The 22,756-nt window shown below is 42.2% G+C and overlaps 1 protein-coding gene across 3 annotated transcripts in view; it reads right to left on the bottom strand.

The window, feature by feature from the left end:
* The window catches only part of STARD13 (StAR related lipid transfer domain containing 13), a 520,536-nt gene that overhangs the window by 243,482 nt on the left and 254,298 nt on the right, over nucleotides 1-22,756 (bottom strand). For all 3 annotated transcript variants that reach the window (XM_019530086.1, XM_019530084.1, XM_019530083.1), the window contains one exon: nucleotides 22,538-22,571. In XM_019530086.1, coding sequence (XP_019385631.1) covers nucleotides 22,538-22,571 — 34 coding nt within the window. The remainder of the gene's footprint in view (nucleotides 1-22,537; nucleotides 22,572-22,756) is intronic.

The following is a 22,756-nucleotide window of genomic DNA, read 5'->3' as shown; positions in this document are numbered from 1 at the left end:
GGACTCCATGGCTTTGGATTCACGAGGTCTGCTGAGGAACACAAAAACAGTAATCTGGAAGTATAAATTTTACTTAGTCTTTGAACCTAAGTTTTCTACCAACAATTTTACATCCTCTTAGGTACTTTTCATTAGTGGTCTTCTATGAATAAGAAAATAATCTGTTTAACAATAAATAAATGAAATAGGCAAATGTGCTTTAGAATATAACAATAAATAGTGTTTCTTTATAGTATGAAAATATTTTGTGTTGGTTTTGCAGAATGGTGAAAACCTTAACCTTCCAACATTGGCCAACTTTGCTCTTGTTACCACTGTTAAGACTCAAATTGTTCTCCTTTAGAGCTGTTTTAGGCCTAACACTAAACACTTTCACTCTTGGTTAAAATTCTGGTCCCACTGAAATGAATGACAGCTTTCCCACTGGGGCCATGATTTCATGATGGCAGTTATTCCATATGAATAACTGTCTTTAATTGACGTTCTCTATTGGAGAGCTTCTCTAAGGTACATTACCAATAATGTGTCAGATTCCTGGCTTACATACTAGCCTCCATCAGCTGGGGAAATGGGAAAGAGATTTCAGTCCCATCACCCCAGGTTTCCACCTGTCTTAAATGTCCTACCTCGTATTAATTTCATTGGGAGTATCTGTGATTTGCTTTATGAAAATGCAGGGTAAATAACACTGCTATTGCATCTATTCTAATTAATCCTTTATTTAACCTAAATAATTATAGCTTTTGCATATTACTGTCATGGCCCTTCTCTAAACCTTTTCTGTGACAGTACTGAAGACAAGAACATAGCATATGGATAATGGCATTATAATATTTTCAATAGTATTCTCTATTATTTATAAAGTTTAGGATTTTATTTTTTTCATGTCAGATTTGTAAATGGAGCAGATGTGTTCACCAAACTGTTTTAATTAAGTGGTCCACAGTCTGACTAGATATTTTTCCTAAACACTTCATTAAACATCCAGTACATTATGAGTCTAAATTATTTCTGTGCATTACCTAACACTCAGCTAAATTGAAATGACAGAATCAATGGAAAAATAGGGCTGGAAGTTCCTCAAAAGGTCATCTAGTTCAAACCCCTGTTCAAGGTGTGATCATCCTTGTCTAAACCACCCCAGAACAATATTTGTCTAACCTGCACTTTGCTTCTGGTGACACAGATTTTACAACATTTCTAGAAAATCTGTTCCAGAATTTAGCAACCCTCATAATTAGAAACTTCTTCCAAATATCGATCCTAAATCTCCGTTGTTGTAATTTGAGCCCATCACTTCTTATCCTGTGCTCTGTAGACACAGACAACAATTGATTTCTCTGTCTCTTTCCAAACATTTTTGCATTTAAAGACTGTTATTCAATGTCACCAATCTTTTCTAGGTTAAATAGTCCCAGTTCCCACAAAGTTTCCTCATTTCACATTTTCTAGATCTGTTAATTATATTTGTTCTTGCCTCTCCAACTTGTCCAAACCCTTCTTGAAATATAGTGCCTAAACCTACAGGTAGAAGTCTGGGAAAGGTCTTCTGAATGCTAAACAGAATGGAAGAATCACTGTCATGCTGTTAAATCATCAAGTTTTGTTAGTTCCTTTTGAAGATTCTCAGAAGCATTCCTAGTCCAAAATACCCTAAGAAATCTTGTGTTCAACACAAGTTGTGCCATCTTTTCTCTCTTTTTTTCTAAGACAAGAATATTTAAATACTACTTGAATTAGTAAGTCTTTTGGGCAACCTACTAATAATCTCTTCCTATTCTGAAAAGCAACTACTTTTTTTCCCCGTGTATAAGACATCGCTCCCCCCAAAAAGAAGCTCTTAAAGGAAGGTGCACCTTATACACACAAGTTGCAGAAGTAAAAATACTATGTATTGAAATGAGGTATCAGTGGCTTGAAGACAAGCCCAGAGACACTGGTTAGAATCCTCAGGTTGACATGGAGGGTGGGAGGGAAGCTGTAGCAGTGCAGGGCTTTCTTTTCCTGTGCCCCTCCAGGGGCAGACAGGAAAAGGAAGTGGGGTATGAAGCATGAATAAGCCACAGCTTCTGGCACAAGAACAAACCGTCTGCTTTGTATAAACTGCTGGATTTATTTACATTGAAACTAGTATTAAGTTGAAATCCTTTAAGATGTTTGATTTTATATTTTCTAAATATTTTGGGATTTTTTAAGGTTACTCTGTTAATCAGAAACACTTAGGAATTTACAAATAGTTGTTTAGGGCATTAATTGTGCAGTCCCCACTGAATTTTAATAGGATTTGGGTACTGAATTTGTGTACAATCCTTTGAAAATCTCAGCCTAAATGTGCTTGGCTTTGCATTTTGATGGAGATTTTGAAAAAGATTTGAGATGTTAAAGGGACAAGTTCCAGAGATTTGCAGTGGAGCTTGTACTCTAAAACTCCTTAGAAAATCTCTTCTTTTAATAAATGAATCACTTTTTATAACCGGGTAATTGAATTTTTCAAAATAAAAATGTCTCTTTTTTGCAAAAACACATACTATGTTTTGCAAAGCAAGATGCCGGCATAGTACATTCTAGAAATGTGGGACCTGCCAAAGCTTTCAGCTTCCTGTTCACTTTCAGCGTCTGTGCTACTCTTGATTCTGTTAGTAGCACATTACCACTTGTGTCTCTCAGACTCTCCGTTCCAAATTCACCCGTGGTGTAACTCAGCTGAAATCAACAGAGCTACAGTAGGTGTGAATTTGGCTCAGTCTGCCTGTAAATTAACCAGTCATTTAAGCTACAGAGTGTCATTGATAAGTAATAATAGCACAAGCATGGTGAAAGGAAGATATCCCCTAGTTAGTTTTGTACAGTTGACACTAACTCCATTGTCTGATAAATCTTACTGACTGTGGGAAAAGCTGAGTGGGAAAAATCACACTAGCAGACTGCTAACCTTAGGAGGAATGTAGTAGAAATCTTGATATGATCTGTTTCCCCATGCCCTCAAGCAGGCAGTCAAAGTAACTAACTGAGTATCGGTTGCTTCAGTTCCTGGCCCAAATGCATGTTTTTCCTTGGCAGCATTTTTGTTTGCTTTTAGGAACAAGGATGGAGGGAGAGAGAAGGAGTCTGAGGTGGGTGCGTGTTTCTTTCCAAAGAGAGGGAGCCATTTTCCAGTATCTTCTAAAAGAGTAATCATTAGAGGAACTCAGTCATTCAGACAAAAGTGACTACAGTTTTAAAAGGATAGCATTGAGAATATGCTACCCCTTCTGTATTATGAAATGGTAACCTGGTTTAGAACAGTAACTATGGAGCTCAGTTACACACACATACAGAAAACCCAACTGTTCAGGACTTACAGACACACATATACACTTTGCAGGGGCAGGGTGCACTGGGTGGGTATGCATGGGATGGCCAGCTAATGGCTTGTGGCCATGATGTGCTGCTGCCACATCAGGTCTAGGTGAGCGGCCGTGATGGGTGGTCCGGCCATTCAGCTCTGCTCAGGACTCTTCAGCAGCCTGGGGAACCCAGGGCACAGTAGGTGTTGTGCAAGAGCCTCCCTTACCTGGTGGGTTAGGGCTGTGCAGGCAGAGTCTGAGCTGCCTCCCCAACAACGGCTACTGTGTGCTCTGCTTCCTCCCTACCTGACTGTGGGTGAACAGAGTAAAGGTACTGTAAAGCTAGAGTCCTTCTCTGCAGTACTGCAGCCTATCCACTCATTTCCCAGTCTGTACTTGTACATGCAATTTTTCTGTCCCAAGTGCAGGACTTTGCACTTGTCCTTGCTGAATTTCATATGGTTGATTGTGGACCATTTTTCAGACCTATCCTCCAGAGTGTCTGCAACTCCACCCAATTTGGTGTCATCCATAAATTTGCTAAGTGTGTACTCAATCCCATCATTCAAACCATTAATTAAGATATTAATACCAGACCCAGATCAGACTGCTGGGGAACCTTACTTGAGACCTCCTCCTAGCTGGACACAGAGCCACTGATGGGTATTTCATAGTTTCACAGTTGGTAGGGTCGGAAGGGACCTGAGCAGATCATCTAGTCCGACCCCCTGACATGGCAGGAAAGAGTACTGGGGTCAAATGACCCCAGAAAGGTGATTGTCTAGCCTCCTTTTTAAGACCCCCAGGGTAGGAGCCAGCACCACTTTGCTTGGAAGTTGGTTCCAGATCCTACCCACCCTAACAGTAAAGTAACGCCTCCTGATGTCATCTGAACCTACCCTCTGCCAGCTTGTGACCATTATTTCTAGTCACTCCTGGTAGCGCTCAGGGGAACAGGGACTCCCCCAATGCCTGCTGGTCCCCCCCAGACTAGTTTGTAAACAGCACTAGTTCCCCCCTCATCTTTCTCTTGTGGAGGCTGAACAGGTTCAGGTCCCTTAGCATTTCCTCATAAGCCCTGCCCTGCTGCCCCCTGATCATGCAGGTGGCCCTCCTCTGGACCCTCTCCATGTTGTTCACATCCCTCCTGAAGTGCGGTGCCCAGAAGTGGACGCAGTACTCCAACTGTGGCCTGACCAGTGTCGCATAGAGGGGGAGGATCACCTCCTTGGACCTACTTGAGATGCATCTGTGGATGCATGACAAGGTATGGTTGGCCTTTCTGACCGCTTCCCCACACTGTCAGCCCATGTTCATTTTGGCATCAGTAATGACTCCAAGATCCTTTTCTGCCTCTGCATTGATGAGAAGGGAGATCCCCAGTCTGTAGGTATGCTGCTGGTTCTCCTCCCCAGGTGCAGTACCTGCAGTGTTGCAACCCATCCTGTTCTCATCTGCCCACCCCTGTAACCTGTCTAGGTGCAATTGCAGCCTATTCCTCCCTTCTAGTGTGCCCATTTCTCCCCACATCTTAGTGTCATCTGCGAATTTGAACGGGGTGCTTTTTACCCCCTCGTCCAAGTTGCTGATGAAGATGTTGAACAGTGCGGGCCTGAGGACTGAGCCCTGGGGGACCCCATTCCCCACATGCCTCCAGGTCGAAAATGACCCATCCACCACCACTGTCTGGGAGCAGCCCTCCAGCCAACTAGTGATCCATCTGACTGTGTAGGTCTCAACGTCACAGTCTCCTAGTTTTTTAATGAGAACAGGGTGAGAGACAGTGTTGAAGGCCTTCCTAAAGTCCAGAAAGACTATGTCCACTGCTAGCCCTGCATCTAAGGATTTTGTGACCTGGTCATAGAAGGCCACCAGGTTGACCTGCCTCTAATGAACCCATGTTGGTTTTCCCTAAGCATAATCTCCCCTGCTGACCCCTCACAGACATGCGCCAGGATAACTCTCAAAAAGCTTACCCAGGACCAAGGTAAGGCTGACTGCCCTATAGTTTCCTGGGTCCTCCTTCCTCCCTTTTTTGAAAATGGGAACCACATTAGCCCTTTTCCAGTCCTCTGGCACCACAGGAGAGCACCATGAGTGCTCATAAAGCTATGCCAGGGGTCCCGCTATGACCTCTGCTAATTCCCTCAGCACTCTGGGGTGGAGATCGTCAGGACCTGCTGATTTAAATATGTTCAGTCCCTCCAGAAGTTCCCTGACTAGGTCCTCACTGACCCTAGGCCTGGGTGAGCCTCCCCTGGGACCTACAGGGGTCCTGGTAGGGGAGGGGTGACTCGGTCCGTGCTCAGAAAAATGGAGGCAAAGAAATTGTTAAATAGGTTAGCTTTGCTGTCTGGTGCGATGATCAGATTTCCTAGTGTGTTCTGCAGAGGCCCCACGTTACCCGGTACCTTCTTTTTACCCACTATATATTTAAAAAAGGACTTCTTGTTGTCCTCGATCTGGATAGCTAGTCCCAGTTCCATCTCTGCCTTGACCTTCCTGACTGCCCCCCTACAGCCTCAAGCAACCAGGGTATAGTCCTCCCTGGTGATGGCCCCTCCCTTCCATTGGGTGTATGCCTCCTTTTTATCTAGGAGACATTCTCAGATGCTTTTGATGAGCCATGGGGGCTTTTGCACCCTCCTGCCCCCTTTCATCCGCATTGGGATCATCTCCCTTTGGGCTTGGAGGATCATCTCCTTAAGGAATGACCACTCTTCCTGCACACCTGACTCCCCTCCCCTCTGGGACCTCAGTGCCCTCCTGACTATTCTCCTTACCTCATTGAAATCTGCCCTCTTGAAGTCCAGAGCTGCTGCACTGCTGCAGGCTTTTGCCACCTTGCACTGGATGGTGAATTCCAGCAGGCAATGATCACTGTTGCCCAGGTAGTTGAGCACCCGCAGACCCCTCACCAGGTTGTCACCCATGGCCAGGACCAGATCCAACAAGGCATCTCCCTTGGTGGGGCTGTGCACCTCCTGGGTTAGATGGAGGTCCTGTATCTCAGCTAGGAACCTACGTGAGCGGTCAGATCTGGCTGACTGCTCTTCCCAGAAGATGCCTAGAAAGTTCAGGTCACCCATGATAACCATGTTCTTTGACCTAACTACCTCTGTGAACTGACTTAAGAATTCCCAGTCTAGCTCTTCCCTTTGTTGGGTGGTCTGTAGTAGACCCCCACCGTTCAGTCCCTTTCCCCTTGACTTCCTTATATTTTAACCCAGAGTACTTCACTGTGCCCCTCCTCTTACCCAGTGCCACTTGTTGAGGATGTATATTTCTCCTTGGCATAGAGCACCACACCCCCACCTCTCCTCTCTGTCCTATCCCTCCTGTACAGCCCTTGATATTCACCACCCAGTCATGCGGCCACTTGACTAGAAGGGCTCAAACTGTGTAGTTACTGGCAACAGGATGTTTGTGTTTGACAGTTAATTTGTTGAACACTCTGATCCAACTAGTTATGTATCCACTTGATAGTACTTTCATCTAGTCATTCATCATTAGAAACTTGATCTTACTGTGATAGAATTCAGTGGAAGTCTTTTCAATGATTGCAGTTGGTATTGAATCAGGTAAAGGAGCCTGAGGGTTTCACACACTGTAATTTTGTAGGTGGTAACTTGCTTTGCAGATTTAAAGCAGATTTTAATTAAATAATTATCAAATGTCTTATAAACCGCTTACCTAATGTAATTACCTTCAGTGATACTTTCACTTTGGCACTTCACAGTCTTCTAAAAAGCAATCCCTGTTTCATTGGGAAGTATTATCCCAATGTTTAGACATGCACATCACATGTGATCATATATATTAGCCGTAAGTATTGCATTTCAAGTCAGCAGAAATTCTGACACCTATGCTCATCTAGGAATTCCACAAATGACAATGAAATTATAACTAGGCCAGGCAGTGGACTGTCAACATATACGGAGTGACTAATTCTAGAACTATCAACATCTGCTCTGTCTTGTGGGAAAATTAATGATAGCCTAAGATATTAGCCTGTTTGAAATTTAGCATATACAAACTGAATTCAAGATGCATATTAAAAGGGGAATCTAAATGTATTGTTAAGCAAAGATGATTAAAAATGTAAACAAAGCCAATGCCAAAATACATCTGAAGATCATTAAAGTTCTGCTCCAACAGACAGTTAAGCATGTGCTTATCTTTCACCTGGAAACAATTCCAATTAAATCAAAGGGACCAAGCCTTTGTATAAATTTAAACAAAATATTTCAGGTGGAGCAAATTGTAAACCCTAAATCTAGTGAAATACCAAAGTATTAAAAGGGACTAGAAGATGTTTTGGAAAGAATAATGGAAATTAATTGTTTCAGTTAATTTAAGCATTATTGTGGACTATTGACTGAAACAGCTATTCGATGTATAGTTATATTAAAGCAGGATAAAACTGCACCTTAAAGGCTAACTATAAGGTTATATATTAGTCATATATATAACCTATAATTAGTCTATGAAGTGCAAATCTACCCTGTCTTTTGCCTGAGTTCAGATTAACACAGCTAACTACCTCTCTCTAATTGTATTAAGACAAAATAAACATTAAACTTTCAAAAAGGGGAGAAAAGATAGTATGAAAAAATAGTTTTAATGACTAAATAAATCAGTATGTCCCAACCTAAACATTTAGGTTGTGTCTCTGGGCATGTCTACATGAGATGCTAAATACACAGTAGATTAATTCTACTGTGCATTAGCATGTCATGGCAAAAGCCATGCTAATGCGCTTAATGCACAGTAGAATTAGTCTACTATGCATTAGCATCACAAAAAACCCTGTGTGCTGGTGCTACTGAGCAGTAGTGTGGTGACTGCACATTTAGTTTAGTACCCATTATAACAAGTACTAAACTGAAAGTTCAGTAGCCATGGTGCATTAATGAACATGTAGACATGCCTCTTGTCTCTATAATGACCTAAGAGGATTACTTGTATTTATGCTGCTGGGACATGGAGAAGTTGAATTCATCAGTTAGGAAACAGATTTATTGTGGTTACTCCAGGGATGAGTTTAGCACATCATTTGTGCTTTGTAAGCAGCCCAAACACTCCTATATTGCTACTTTTCAACTGTGGTATGACAGCAGTGAGGTGATTACCAATTTGTTATGGTTTTCTGCTGAGTGCTCAATAATTATCAGTATCTGTACGTGCATCTCTATCATAACAGCTTGCTAGCCTGGATGAAATCTAATATATAAGAACAGGAAGGACAGAGAATGGATGACTTCCCATTTAAAAGCTTCCAAAAATTCTTTCATTACTTTTCTTAGAAGAAACATTTGTTTGAGTAATACCTCCAGAATCTATGCTAACACTGTGCAACTCTGTCCCTCTCTAGTGGCTACACCATACATAGAGGCCTGCAGAGAGGTTTTACAGTCTGCTACTGCCTTTGATCTGCTGTGGTTAGTAATTCAGTTCTAGATTCATGCTTTTTATCCAGAAATTAATCTCCATTTAAGCCCAGCCTAGGATTTCATTACATTAACATTCATAAAAGGGGCAGAAGATACCACTGCAGAGAGCCAGGTGTAGTCAGCCAGGTACAAGATCTGCTGGGCCTTGGACACCGTTCATGAACTGAGTTGCCACTATACCATACTGCTTGATGGTGTAAAATGGCAGTCCCCATTCTGTTCCAAGGAAAGTTTGTACATGTTTAGTATAAGGCCAGAAGCTCCCTACTTCCTGGGGTTTGTCTTTATTACCAAATATAACTTATGCTAAATATAATGGCCAGCCTAACCTAATTCCCAGCTCCAGGTACCTGAAAGCTTTTACCTTAGAAATTATCTATCCTGGATCTTAGCAACCTTTCTAAAGCCCACCCCCAATGATTTTATGCTTAGAATGAAAACTAACAAATCATAATTGCCTTAAGGAGTTGGCAGAAGTTAGTTAGACAGGACAAAATGAGAATCCAGAAAACATGTTACTGCTTGGGGACACTAATTTGCAGTATGACCATATGGGCTGCTGCAGAGCATTAACAGGCCAGTGCTACAATGCATGAGGTTCCCTTTCTCATCCTTATAACACCCTCACTTTCCATTATAAAGCACTAAAGAGTGAATTCATTTATGACAGGCCTAATTATTTTTAATCCCTTTTTAATTTGAATCAAGATACCACATCCACTGTTATCCAGTGGAACAAAGTATAACATGCGATCTTTGCACAATGGCATTTAAAAAGGGTTCAAGGAAAGAACTACTTTAAATAAAAGACAGAGGTTAATGCATCATTTTATTTTGTGAAATGTTTCCATTTATTTTTGTTTTAAAATTACCTTGAGTAATAAGAGATTTAAAAAGCCTGATTCTGCTCCCTGAAGAAGTATGATTGTGCCTGAAATTTTAATCCTAATTCTAATTCTATGCCTAAAGAAGGGTGATTGCACCTGAAAGCTTGCTAAGAACTCTTTTTAACAACTTCTTAGTTGGTCTAATAAAAGATATTTTATTAGATATTTCATCTACCCAAATAACCTTGCCTGCCTAATTCTGCTTTCCTCATTTACACCTTTGAAGAGTCTATTGAAGTAGAGTGGGTTACTTAGATATAAATGGGGCAGAATATGGCCTAATAATAAAAACCTTATTAATCATTCAGATATCATAATATACCCATTCTATAGTTTTGGTTTGATGTCTGGGTCTGCCTGCTGTGAGGCAGAGGTAAAATTTTGATGCAATTTATCAGCCAACATTAGATCATGGTTTACAGAAAAGTTCTTGTCTGGTTTTTTTTAGTCTCCAGAGAAGTCACAGATCCCTCTCTCAGCCATCACCTGTTTAGTGTTAAAATCTCTTTGGCAGCTCTAAACTATAAACAAAAAAGACTGAAAGCAGAAAAACAATGTTTATAATATGCTTATTTCAAAACCTCCACTATTTTGTGTAATACATAGTTTTCCAACACTATAAAGTACTAGCCTTTAAAATATTTTCATTTATGATTGAAAATATGCTGACTAAAATGTAAAGCAATACAAAAGAACTATAGGTATACTTTATTATCATCTTAGTGAAAAAGAGAGAGATATTTGGGTGGGACATCCTTAGGTTTTATTGTTTCATTGCTGGAGAAAGCTATAGAACCTCATCTAAAATTTATAGCATTCCATAATAGACTAATAGATCAGGATAATTTCTGTTGTTCAGTAGCACGATTCCTAAATTAAAACTGAAACAATAAAATTAGTGTCTCATAACCTGCTCCATCTTTTTCAGAAATTGCAGCTTCCTGCAATTCCACAGTGATTAGTGGTTCTTATTTCCTTTTCTGTTTTTTGTAAGTCAGTGGGTCACATTTTAGTTGTTTGAGTATAACACCAAGGGTAGAACCTGGCCCAGGCTTTGGTTTCCAGAGGGTCAAAGTATTCCTAGGGAAGGGATCTATTCCCTCCATTTCTTCTGATTTTACAATCTGTTATCCTGATCTATGCCAAAAGCAATGGAAATAGTTTGAGAATATTTTTTCTCACATTAATTTAGGACCAGATTTTGACTCTACATAAACTCCTGTGCTGGGGAGTTACAAGTATCTGCAGCCACTGAACCTACCTGCAGGGCTGACCTGTATCCCAGGTAGCAGAAGGGAGGGAAAAGCAGCTTCTGTGTGTTATCACTTTTCCCCATCGAAAAGGTGGGCAGAGCCTTGGCTCTCAGTACTCTGGCCAGACAGGAGTATTCTGGTACTAGTGTGGCCCAGATTACTTACCCTTCCTCCTCCTTTCTGGAGCAATAGGGAAATCCAGGTACAGCCTGTATCTCTGAGTTCAGTCTTATTCCTGGTCTGCTTTGGGGGCAGGACAACTATACTGTGACAGTTGCTCAGCGATTTTAGTGAAAGCACAGTTTAAATTATAAGGGTAAAACTTGGTACAACTGAAAAGGTACAAGGAGCACATAGTTAAAGGGACCCCCTAGAAAGAATGTGTCTGATCTTGAGATTACCTGAGCATCTGCAGGATCCATCAAAAACAGTGAGAGTTGGGAATGTTTTGGTACCTTCCAGGATCAGGCCCTCTTTTGGAGGATATATGTAGCTGCTGACATGCCATATGGTCCCCAGGTATGGGCAAATGTACATTTGGAGTGGCTTCAAAAGGTGATGTGGGCATGAACTTGTAGGGATAAAACTGAGTGGGCATGAAGCAGGGCCAAAGCTGGAGTGGTTTTGGTACACTTATGTCACTTCAGGTTTATGCACAGGGAACAATTAGACCACGGCAAATGCTCAATCCCTCCACTCTTGAAGTTAATCGAAGTGTACATTTGTCTGTAGACCTGTTTCTTTAGAGAATGAGAGATCTCCTTGACGCTGACGAGAATTTTGCCTAGAAGAACGGTGCTATTTATTAATATTTTATTAATAAATGCCATTTATTAAAGCCATAAGGCTACATCTGCTTCTCTTTGAATCTCAGAATATTTCAAGGGTATGGAGTTATTCACAGAATACCTCAGATATGGCCAAGGTCATGTAAGGATTTCATTGCATTACTGCAGTGCACCATCTTCTGTGCCAGCCACTTGCTGCTTTGCTAGAGACTGCATTACCGTGCATCAGCAAATATGCCAACATGCTGCTATATTTAGTTTTTCAGACAGATTGCTAAAGTAGAGGATGTCAGTTTTTAATCTGACTTTATGAGTTTGTCAGTAAAATAAAAATGAGCTCATTTCCTTTGTCCCTGGTCTAGAATGCTTTGTGCTAATCATTTTGTGCTGTTTAGTGATAACTTTACATTATATCAAGGAACTCAAAATCTCAAGCCAAGCAGAATATTACGGCTAAGAGATATACTAGGAGGAATTAGGTTGCCTACTTTCATTCAGTCAGGTTTATGCTTTGAGTTTAAAGGACTAGAAACTAGAAACAGCACACTTTTTTTACACAGACACACACTCCTATCTAGGATTATCCTACAAAGAACAGGTCTTCTGTTACCTAGGGGAGTTACACGGATGTAGTCATGAAGGTCAGAACAGTGTCACAGGGATTTTCTCTAGTGCTATTTGTTCCTCTCCCTTTGAAAATTTTTCTTAAGTTTCTTTGTCCTCTCCTTTTCACTTTTGCTGTGATGTCTTGCTCCTACCACATAAGTCACCGTTGCAAAATTTCTTAAAGGCAAGGGTCATATTTTATAACTTTGATAAAGGGAAAGGTTGAGATTTAGTGGTGGTATGATAGATTTTTGATATATACAGCCAAAAACATTCAAAGAAAAAGCACACTGTTTGAATTTATTTTTTATACCTTTATTTAAAAATATGAGCTACCAAGAGCCACAGACAAGGACTATACACCAAAACCTAATGTGATGCAAGTAAAAATAGCACAAGCAGCTCTTACTTCTATAGTACTGTAGTCTGGTTGCTGGGTTTTGCAGTCATTTTTTTTAGAGTGTGAGAGGGATCATTTTTCTCACCATCCCAATTTTTGTGCATGTTTGTATACACCCCCCATTTATTATTCAGAGTTTGAAAATTTTACTTCTAATTATTTAAGAGAATGTTTTACATATATTATGACCTACATTATAAATTCTTCTTCATGAGTTTCTACCTTGCCTAGCATAACAGGACCCTCATCCTTAGCTGGATATCATAGAAGATATCTATACCACATTCTGATTTGTGTATAGAAGGCTCGGCAGAGTCTTAAGAACATGTTCTGGCACTGCTCCGATTTTCCTGGTCTTTAGACTGATGCAAGTTGTTTACACTGCAAATTTACAAAGCCAAGTGTGGACAGGGGGTTGGCGTTTCTTTTTTTTGGCAGCATGCCAGCATCACTTAGACTACAGTATAGATATCCCATTCCATACAGTATAGATATCCCATTCCACACTATTACTGCAATTGTAAGTATTATTAGCAGGGATCTGGGTTTTTCATTCACTGTGGAAAAATGCAGATTTTCTCTTTAAAAGAGAAAAATGCAGGAAACGGCAGGTTTCTCCTTGCAGGCTGCCAGAGTTCCAGCCTGCAAGGGGCTGGGGGGAGCAGGAGGAGGGTGAACAGGCAGGGGACACCATGTGCACTTGCACATGCATGTGGCAGCCAGGCAGCATGAAGAACAGCTCTCACAGCTTGCTGCAGGTAAGGTGGGGGGGGAGGAATTGAAGCCCGCATAGTGAGGAAGGGAATTGGGCAGAGTTGGGGCTGTGGGCGCTGCCCAGTTGGGGTGGTGCATGGAGTTTGAGGTCTGGGGCCAGGGCAGGAATGCGCAGCTGCAGAGCCTGGGCAGGGAGATGCGGGCAGCTCATTCAGGGAGCAGCTGGTGGGCTGGCTCCCTGCCACTATGCACACTCCCAAGGGGAGACATAGAGAGCATGTACCACCAGATTTGTGCGTGGGGCAAGGGTGGATTCAGGCTGCCCACTGCAGGCTTGGGGCTCCTGCCCGTGGCCCAGTGGGTGGTACCTGGCATGGCAGGGCAGAGCGAGGTACGGGGGTTTGGTGCTGCCACTGCCATGGAACCCCACACTGCCATGGCAAGGTGTTCCCTGCCTGCCTGGCAGCAGCAGGGCTGGCAGCACAGAGTTGTACCCTTCACTGCCGGACTCAGTCAGATAAATTGTGCCCAAACTGGGGACCCCAAAGCTGGGTTTTTATTTTTGTTTTTTATTTTTTGCAGAGAGTTTCCAACTTTTGCTTTTCACAAGTCTTAAAATTTATACCAGCCAACTGTTGATATATATTAGCTTCTCTGCTCAACAGAATGACCTTTCTTCACTCAGTTCTGCCCAGTTCTGTCTCTAGCACAGGCTCCTACGGCTTGAGTTAAGGGGTGTTGTCATCTGCTAGTGAGCTATAACTAGCTGGACAGAACTAGAGTATTAGGAATCAGAATTCCAAAGTATTAAAATAGCATCATTCACAACAGTAGTGACTTAGTGCTTGAAGTAAGGTGCAAAATGGTTACAGCATAAATGTAATTTAAAAACTCCACAAAATATGACTATTTGGGTGCCTAAGTATTGTATGGGTAAACATTTTGCACACAGGGTTTTTACAGCAGATTAAGAGCTGCCATGCCAAAACATAGGCTTCATTTTTGTAACTAACTGTGATAGATAAAACATCTACTATAGAATCATAGAAAATTAGGGTTGGAAGAGACCTCAGAAGGTCATCTAGTCTAACTCCCTGCTCAAAGCAGGACCATCCCCAACTAGATCATTTCAGATAGGGCTTTGTCCAGTTAGGCCTTATAAACCTCAAAGGATGGATATTCCATCATTTCTCTAGGTAACTTGTTCCAGTGCTTCACCACCCTCCTAGTGAGAGAGTTTTTCCTAACATCCAACCTAAACCTCCCTTGCTGCAACTTGAGGCCATTCCCTACTTGACTGTAGGGAACTGAACTTCAAACCTTGGGATTATTCATCTCTGCAGGCAATGACTATACACTAATTTACTGTTTAAGTTCCTTGATAATCAGTAATGTGTGTTCAGTTCAAATTCGTTGTCCAGAAAGAAAGCATTTTTACTATAACATACAGGATCAGTTAAAGAAAATAGGAAGTAGATTAAGAGCAGTAAGTCATCCCTTTACTAAATTATCTCTTACCAGTATTTCCTATTCCTTCCCAATGCATAACATCTTTAATGTGTGCAATATTTTTTTACAATAATTATAGTCATAAAAATATTAATTGCTTCAGGGACAGATGCTAACATCTAATTACATTTCTAACAACATTTACGTGTGGGAAATGGTTTCCCGGGGGGGCTGAATAGCTCTGAACAGCTATAGCATTTCTTAGAAAACCTTCTAAGTATTCTGATCAACATATAGTAAGGAACTTACTCGGAAAATCCAGGAAATGGCATTTCAAAATTCTGTTATTTGTTTCTAAAAGGTAATAAAATACAAATGAAAGACAAAAATGAAGAGATGTGCTTTCCTTGCAGACAGTTGTGGTTTATGTAAAGAAATGATGAGAAACAAATATACTTTCCTGGCATGATTAGGACAGCACTGCCTGAAAGGGAAAGGGAAGTGATTTCCTTATTTCTACTCCAGCTTGTACTGTCAATTATTTTACAAGCACCACAGCTAATCAGTAATTCCCAAGTTCCTTCCTCAATCAAGTTAGAAGTGTGACTCCATGTTAAATCAATGATAACTTGGTTGTGGGTGGGGAAGAAGGTGATGAAGCACTGAGCAGTTCCAGAACTAACTAGACTTTTTTTCTTCTGGCCATGACAGCTATAAGAGAGAGAGAGAAATGTGGTGGGTGTGGGGGAGTAAACTGATTCAGGCTGGAAGAATAGGGGCTATCTAGGGAAAAGGAGAAAAATAGCAAGGGAAAATTAAAGAAATGGGGAAGTCGTGGTCAACAGAATAGCGTAGAGAAAAGGAATTCATATAAATGAACTAGGGAGAAGAAGTATTGCAATGCAGCATATTATTTGAGAGGGAGGAAGCAGTGGGGGTTGGGGGTGGCAGGAGGAGTAACACTTTTCCTTCTCTATGACTTTTTGAGATTTCAAATATTTCTCCTGTCTTGAATCATGAGAAGAAAACCAAAAAACAAAGTCATTGGACCCAATCTGATTTGTTGGGTTTTTTTATTTCAGATAATTTCAAAATATTTCATTTACATTTCAGCCTTTTAAAAACATTTTACTATAAATTTAAATTTCAAAATAAACTGTTTAAATTGAAAAACAATACTTTTAATTTTGAAAATATATTTTTAAAAAGTTATTTTGCACACACATTTTCCTGCAAATTGGTTGAAATGGAAATTTGTTGAAACTGAATCTTTCATCAGTAAAAGTTTTATTTTATTTTCTATAACTTAGCATTTTATGACAAAAATATTCCATTGAAAAATTCGTTAGCAGCTCTAATTAGTAACAGATTTCAGTGGACAAAATTCCATTTCAGTGGTCAGACTGTGTCAGAAAATGATTTTGCTTCCAGTCTCAGAGCATTTTGGCATTAGATTTGCAGAAAGTTATTTTGACTAAGATGCTGAATGTTTTCATTCTTGCAGAGAAAAAAGAAAAGAAAAGCAATAAAGAAGTTTGCCACTGTCAAAATACAGAAGTGTATTCATATAATCAGTTGTGTTTAAAATGTATGTGCTAGTGACACGAACTCTTTTTTTCTTTGGAAATCTCTTAGTCAAGCCCTTAATCCAACATAAAGATGTTGTTCTAAATAGATACTTTAATAAAAAACAAAAAAATATTCAATGCAAATCATAATAAATCAATGCCACCATTTGATGGAAGCTATTTAGCGTTGTGGGACAAAAAAGTCATATTTTTCTTAGGGAAGTTTAAGCATAAACATAAGCATACAGTAGATAAAGTTAATGTGCACAAAAACATAAGAGCAGAAATATTTAGAAAAAGATACATAGAACAGTTAGCAACCCTTACATTCTGTTGATCTAATAGTTAAGTAGATGAATGCAGAGCTACCAATTAAGACCTCAGTTTTCTAGGCCAGAGTGCTAGCCTTTTCACTAGAACAGCACCTTTGCCAGCTGATCCACTGAATCAGATATATTAGCTGCAAAACAATTCAGCTGCCTGTTTCTATTGAAGTGTCCCTTGGAAAGAACTGAGGATGCAATTCTGGAACAGAGGGTGGTGGGAAATTAAAAAAATAAGAGAGCACAAGGTTAGCAGACTAGTTTAAGCCAGCCTCCCAGGCATTAAGCATACAAGTGCAGTAATAAAGGGACAAAAATAATGAAAATGAAAATCCACAGTTGTTTAGCTTTAATCAGCGTGCAATACTCTGTTGTTTCAGTCATGTAAAATATAAAATTATTTTTTTTGAGTGGATCCAAAAAAAGCCTGTAATTTATAATTTGACAAATGGTTCTTTCATCTAGCCTTTCTTTAAACTCATTTGCAAAATTGTGCCAGGAGGATCAAATACCAATATCTAATCTCTCCCTTTTGGGAAACACCTATAATTCTCTATATTTCTTTATTGTGCTCAGTTACCATTAAGCAAGCCATTAATGCCTCACGTAAGTATAATCAGTCACAAAATAAATGACATTCTGCTGCTAAATAAACAAATTTATACCATAAATTCTTGATAGCCACATTAGTTGGCCAGTGACCTATCCTTAATAATCCACACATGACTTTGCTAAAGTCCTCATAAAAACAAATACACTTGAAGACAGTGCCCAAAAGGATACTACCCCTTTGAAAACTGTCAAATTTTACATCACTGATTGCTGTAGCTGTTCAAGGGCATTCAGAAGTAAAATGACTCCAACCGCAAGCATAGATAAGACTGCTGCCAGGCTGCTCAGCACAGAATATATTGTGAACATTATGTAAACCAATATATTAATTGCCATCAGCAGATTCAACAACAAATAGATTTAGATTCTCATATGCACATTTAATACATTCATATATCTCACACTGATACTGACTCCACAGGAATGCTTCATTTCTTCCTGCTATTTCAACACTCACTTTGAAACCTGCAAGTCCAAAGTAGCAGAATTTTTAACTTTTCTACAGTCTAAAATCAGAATAACTAAAATATGGGTGCCTTTCTCCAGATGTGTGACTTGAAGTGAAGTGCCTCAGAACCTTATGGAGTAAATGAAGAGAGCTAGGCACCTCCAAATGGCCATCCAGACTGCCTATGCACAGTTACCCAGAGCAGGCCAGCACACTGCATTGTGCACAAGGCTTTTCCTGAACATCCACTCCACCTCAGAGCTTAGGCACTCTGACTATTCAGGATGCAAAGGAGAGACACAAAATTGCCATCACAGGCAATGTATAAATGCTAAGTGGTTAGAACACTCCCCTGCAAAGTGGTAAGGCCTCTTTAGCTAACGGGACTCAAACTCATATCTCCTATGTTTCATCTCTCCTAACAACCAGGCCACAGGCTAATCCTACTCCAGCTAATCCTACAACCAGACCTCTCCTACTAAAGCCAGATAATTCTGCTTTCCTGATGGGGGCAACATCTGGGTTCTGGTCCATGATACCAGAACTGTGTCTGCATTTTACACTGGACAGCTTATGGGTAAGAAGCTTCTTGCTTCCTCTCCTTTTGGCTCATAACTCTTGCATTCCTTATTGCCCATTGGGCCAGCTTTAACAAGCAGGGGGAGGGCACTGCAGTGTAGTGGATAGGGCATTCTTCTGTGAAGTGTGAGTTTTAATCCTGTAAGGCTGAGGAGAGCCTGGAACTCAGTCTCTTATTTCTTGGTATCATAGTGTAACTACTAGATTATTAGGCAAGGTGTGCATCCAGGCTGGCTATGATTTGAGTGAGTCCAGGTGCTGCACAATTTATACCAAACTCAGTTCTATCATGTGAGTTAGGTGTGGAGACTCAGACATAGTTTAGACACCTCCCCAGTCCTGAGGTATACTGCAAGGAGGCTGGGTGTCCAGCTACTCAAACTTAGCCTAATGCACATACTCAGCCTACATAGATCAAGATCTTTTCAGGCCAGAATGTAAGCAATGAATTTTAGGGGCCTGAGAGATTTTGCAGCTACTGGTATAGGACTGATTACTTTTATAATTCAAATTTTTGACTACTGGCACCTACCATAGGTTATGATATAGCTCTTGCCCTACAGATGGAAGTCTGTCACTCTTTGTATGCCTAACTGGCAGTTTTCCAGCCATGCTACTGGTCTTTTTGACATGTGGACAGTTGGTGATTTTATTAGATTTGCAGTATGGAGTGGTGGTATACATGCAAAGACTGAGCATGTGCCATAGACTACACACTGGCTGGCAGCTACATGGATGTGTATGTATGCTGTGGACATGCAAGTCATGAAAATGTTGCTGGACAAAAACCCACAGAATGAGTAATAGGTGTTAGGAAGAGGAGGGAAGCTCTCCCATGTTTTAGCTTCAATAGCTAAATGGTTATTCAGGAAACTAGAGACTCAGGTTTTAGGCCTGACTTCACTCAGTGGACATTTGAGCCTGCATCTCTCTGACTTCCCAGCATAGTGCTGTAACTACTGTGTGAATTTACACATGGGCATTTAATGCTCATTTGCCCAATTTAAGGTGCATTAAGGGTGCACATCTACACATGTGTGCTGGTTGCCTTTCATCCTCCAGGGCTGGGCTGCTCACTGGAAGCCCCTAGCTTTCAGGCTATAAAAGTCTCCAGCCATTTTGTGCCTTGGGGCGCACAGCACAGGAAGCCTAAAGAAGCCAGTGCTGTCTGCAGGAGCCAACCAGACCCTGTGTGCTGCCCCCACCCCCCACCAGGACCGGACCGGACCGGACCGGACCAGACCAAGGCAGCCTCTGCCTGTCCTGTCCCCTAGCCAGAGTTGCTCATTGGCCACAGGTAAGGGCTGCAAAGTGCTGCAGCCTACTGTGTCCCTTGTCCAGCTCTGAGATTCCCCCCAGGGCTGCTTGCCGTGCTCTCTATGGCAGCAGGGCCAGCACCTGCTCCCGCTCAACCCCAGCTCTGTCTCTTTGTAGGCACTGGGGTGAAGCACTTCTGCCACATGGCTCCCTGTCCTTGGCCATGCCCCTGTCCTGGGTGCTGCTGGCAGTTCTCCAGGGCTGGCATCACAGGGATAGCCATGTGGGGGCCCAGAGAGCTGGTGCAGGGAACATATCCAGCACATCATCCCTGTCGAGCCCTGGCTGTGTCCACTCCTACCCCAAGTGTCCGGGCCCCCAGCTGGACCCGGGAGGAGGTACGCAACCTTGTGGCACTCCAGGGCAGGACTGACATCCAGAGGCAGTTTACACAGTGTGGGTGCTTGAATGCCCACATTTATGAGGCCACTTCAGCCAGGATGGCACAGCAGTGTTGCGTGAAGGTCAAGGTGTTGCAGACACAGTGGGTAGCCATGACTGACTTCAATCATCAGTCCAAGCATGTCCAGAAGACCATGCCCTTCACGCATAAGCTGACCTCCATTTTAGTGCCCCGGGAGATGGGCCACACCCTGGTGAGTGCCACCAGCAGGGGAGGCCTGCCCTTGCCCATACCCTGCCCTGATGCCTCTGGAGCATCACCAGAGGAGGGGACCTCAGGCCTTCACCGCCCCACCTGGTGGCTGCCTTGCCCTTGGCCCAGACTCACATTGCACCACAAGGAGTGGCCAGTCTACACCACTGCTGACCAGAGCTCCTCCCAGGTCTGCATGCTGCCAGCCAGGAACACTGGGCTCAGCCGGATGCTATTGCTGACAGGGAGCCCCATACCGAGCCGCCAGCCTCAGTAGCCCCAGACATGTGGTAAGTCATGCACTGAGGGAAGGCCCTCCCAGTCCCTGGCTCTGCCCCTGGCCCCAGGCCCTGCCCCCTGCCTGCCCCTCCCGCTCTCCCTTGGCCCCAGGTTCCCCCCTGCACAGCATGCAGAGAGGCAGGACATAATTCAAAACTTTGTTGAACAGCCTATGTCCCTGAAGCTGGGTGTGCATGGGCTTCTCATGCAGTTAAGTCTTCCTCAGCAGCAGGGGGCACGTATGTGTAACGCTGTGGCTGCCTGCAGGAGCTTGCTGCTGCCACACTCCCGCCACTGACAGCACTGTCACTGCCTGCAGCAGCTTGCTGTTCCCCACCCAGTCTCTGGGTGCACGCAACATTCATGCAGTGGGAGCACTAGACCTGGCTGAAGACCCTGGAGCAATGGCATGTGGAGCTGCTCTGGCAGCAGCTGGCCAGTCAGGGCTGGGCACTGGAGCCCATGTCCAAGCCCGCCCCATGCCAGACCCCCAGTCCTGGCCCCACAGGACCTCTGGGTCCCATCCGCCACCCCACAGCAAGTCTCCATCTGGGCCTCGGAGGAAGGTCTCCACTGCCTCCTGCCTTCCTAGACTGCTGGAAAATGGAGTCTGGATGCTCGCTGGATCTGCCATTTTGCCCACCCCTTCCCTAACCACTAAGCTACTAAGACTAAAACATGGGAGCTTCTTCTGAAACTTGTGCTCAGGCACACATGTACGTGGTTTGATCAAAAAGTTCTAAGACTTGGTGTTCGAGGTATTGTTCGTCAGGAATTTGTAATTTGAGTGGTCAAACAATCAATCAGGCCTTTAATAAAGAGGTTTTGATTCGACTGAGGGATAAAGTTAGAAGAAACCACCGCAAGCTGTGTGAAAATGGTTGATGGTTTCTGCAGCATGACAATGCTCCTTCACACACTGTTGTCTCCATTCAAGAATTTTTGGCTGAAAAAAATATTCCTGTGACACCACACCTTCTGTATTCACCTGACCTTGCCCTACGTGATTTTTTGCTGTTCCCAAAAATCAAAATGAAGCTGAAAGGAAGGAGATTTGATGACATTCCAACCATCTATAAGAACGTGAAAGCCGAACTCAGAAAACTCACAGTTGAAGACTTCCAGCATTGCTTCCGAAAGTGGCAGGAACATAGGGACAAGTGCGTATCATCTGGGGGAGATTACTTTGAAAGGGACAGCTCATAAAAATGTTGTTTGTACACTATTCTTTAAAATAAAGGCTAAGTCTTAGAACTTTTTGATCACCCCTCGTATCTTCCTGCTTATAAGCTATACACATACGATTACACATTAAGACTGCAGAATAACAAAAATACTTAAGTGCCAAAGTGCTTAAGTGATGGTCTATGCAGCCAGAAGGCTATTGTTTAAGTGCACAGAGTGTGACAGAATTCTACCCTAAGTGTCTAGGGGTTGGCAAACTATCACCTGTGGTGCTGGAGGCAGCAGATGGGTGCTTTTCAGAGTTGCACCACATCTGGGTGGTGCAGAAAAGCAGCGATAGTAGCATTTGGGTTAGGACCCAAGATTCATTCTGCCTTGGACCCAAGATTAAGAGTTGTTAACAGCTATGGAGTGAAGAGATTAGCAGGAAGCAAAGAGATAATAATGAGCCACAAAGTCAATTGATTCTGTTGGTTCCATTTGAGCAGAAATAAGGCTGTCCATGCCAAGCAGTTGAGCCTGCCAAATGTTGCCAACCATCAGGTGAACATTTGTGAACAATAGTACAAAACTGTGTAAAGCTATAGCACCAAACATAATACAGAACTTAAGTCTGGTATTCAGAGATTCCTATGGATGTACCATTAAGAACTATAAATACTTTCATTATGTACCTACATTATGCCTCAATAAACTTTCAGGACAGTGTAACTCATAAACAATACAATGTCTTCTGTAGAAGACTATGGACTTACCTGCTTTCTCTCTGCTCAGTTTCTGAAAAAGCACCTGTAAGGAAAAAAAAAGGTTGTTTTTTTTAGTTTACCAATAATATTTTTTGCCTAATAGGTTTAGGATATAGGATTAACAACAGTAAGAGTAGATTTTGAACATGATACATCATTATCATCATCTTGACCACAAGATGAACATGAGCCTGCAGTGCGATGCTGCGGCTAGTAAAGCGACCAAAA

The sequence above is a fragment of the Crocodylus porosus genome, unplaced genomic scaffold (genome assembly GCF_001723895.1).
Source record: "Crocodylus porosus isolate Cpor-Errol unplaced genomic scaffold, CroPor_comp1, whole genome shotgun sequence".
NCBI lineage: Eukaryota > Metazoa > Chordata > Crocodylia > Crocodylidae > Crocodylus > Crocodylus porosus.
This window is presented reverse-complemented; position numbering and strand designations above follow the sequence as displayed.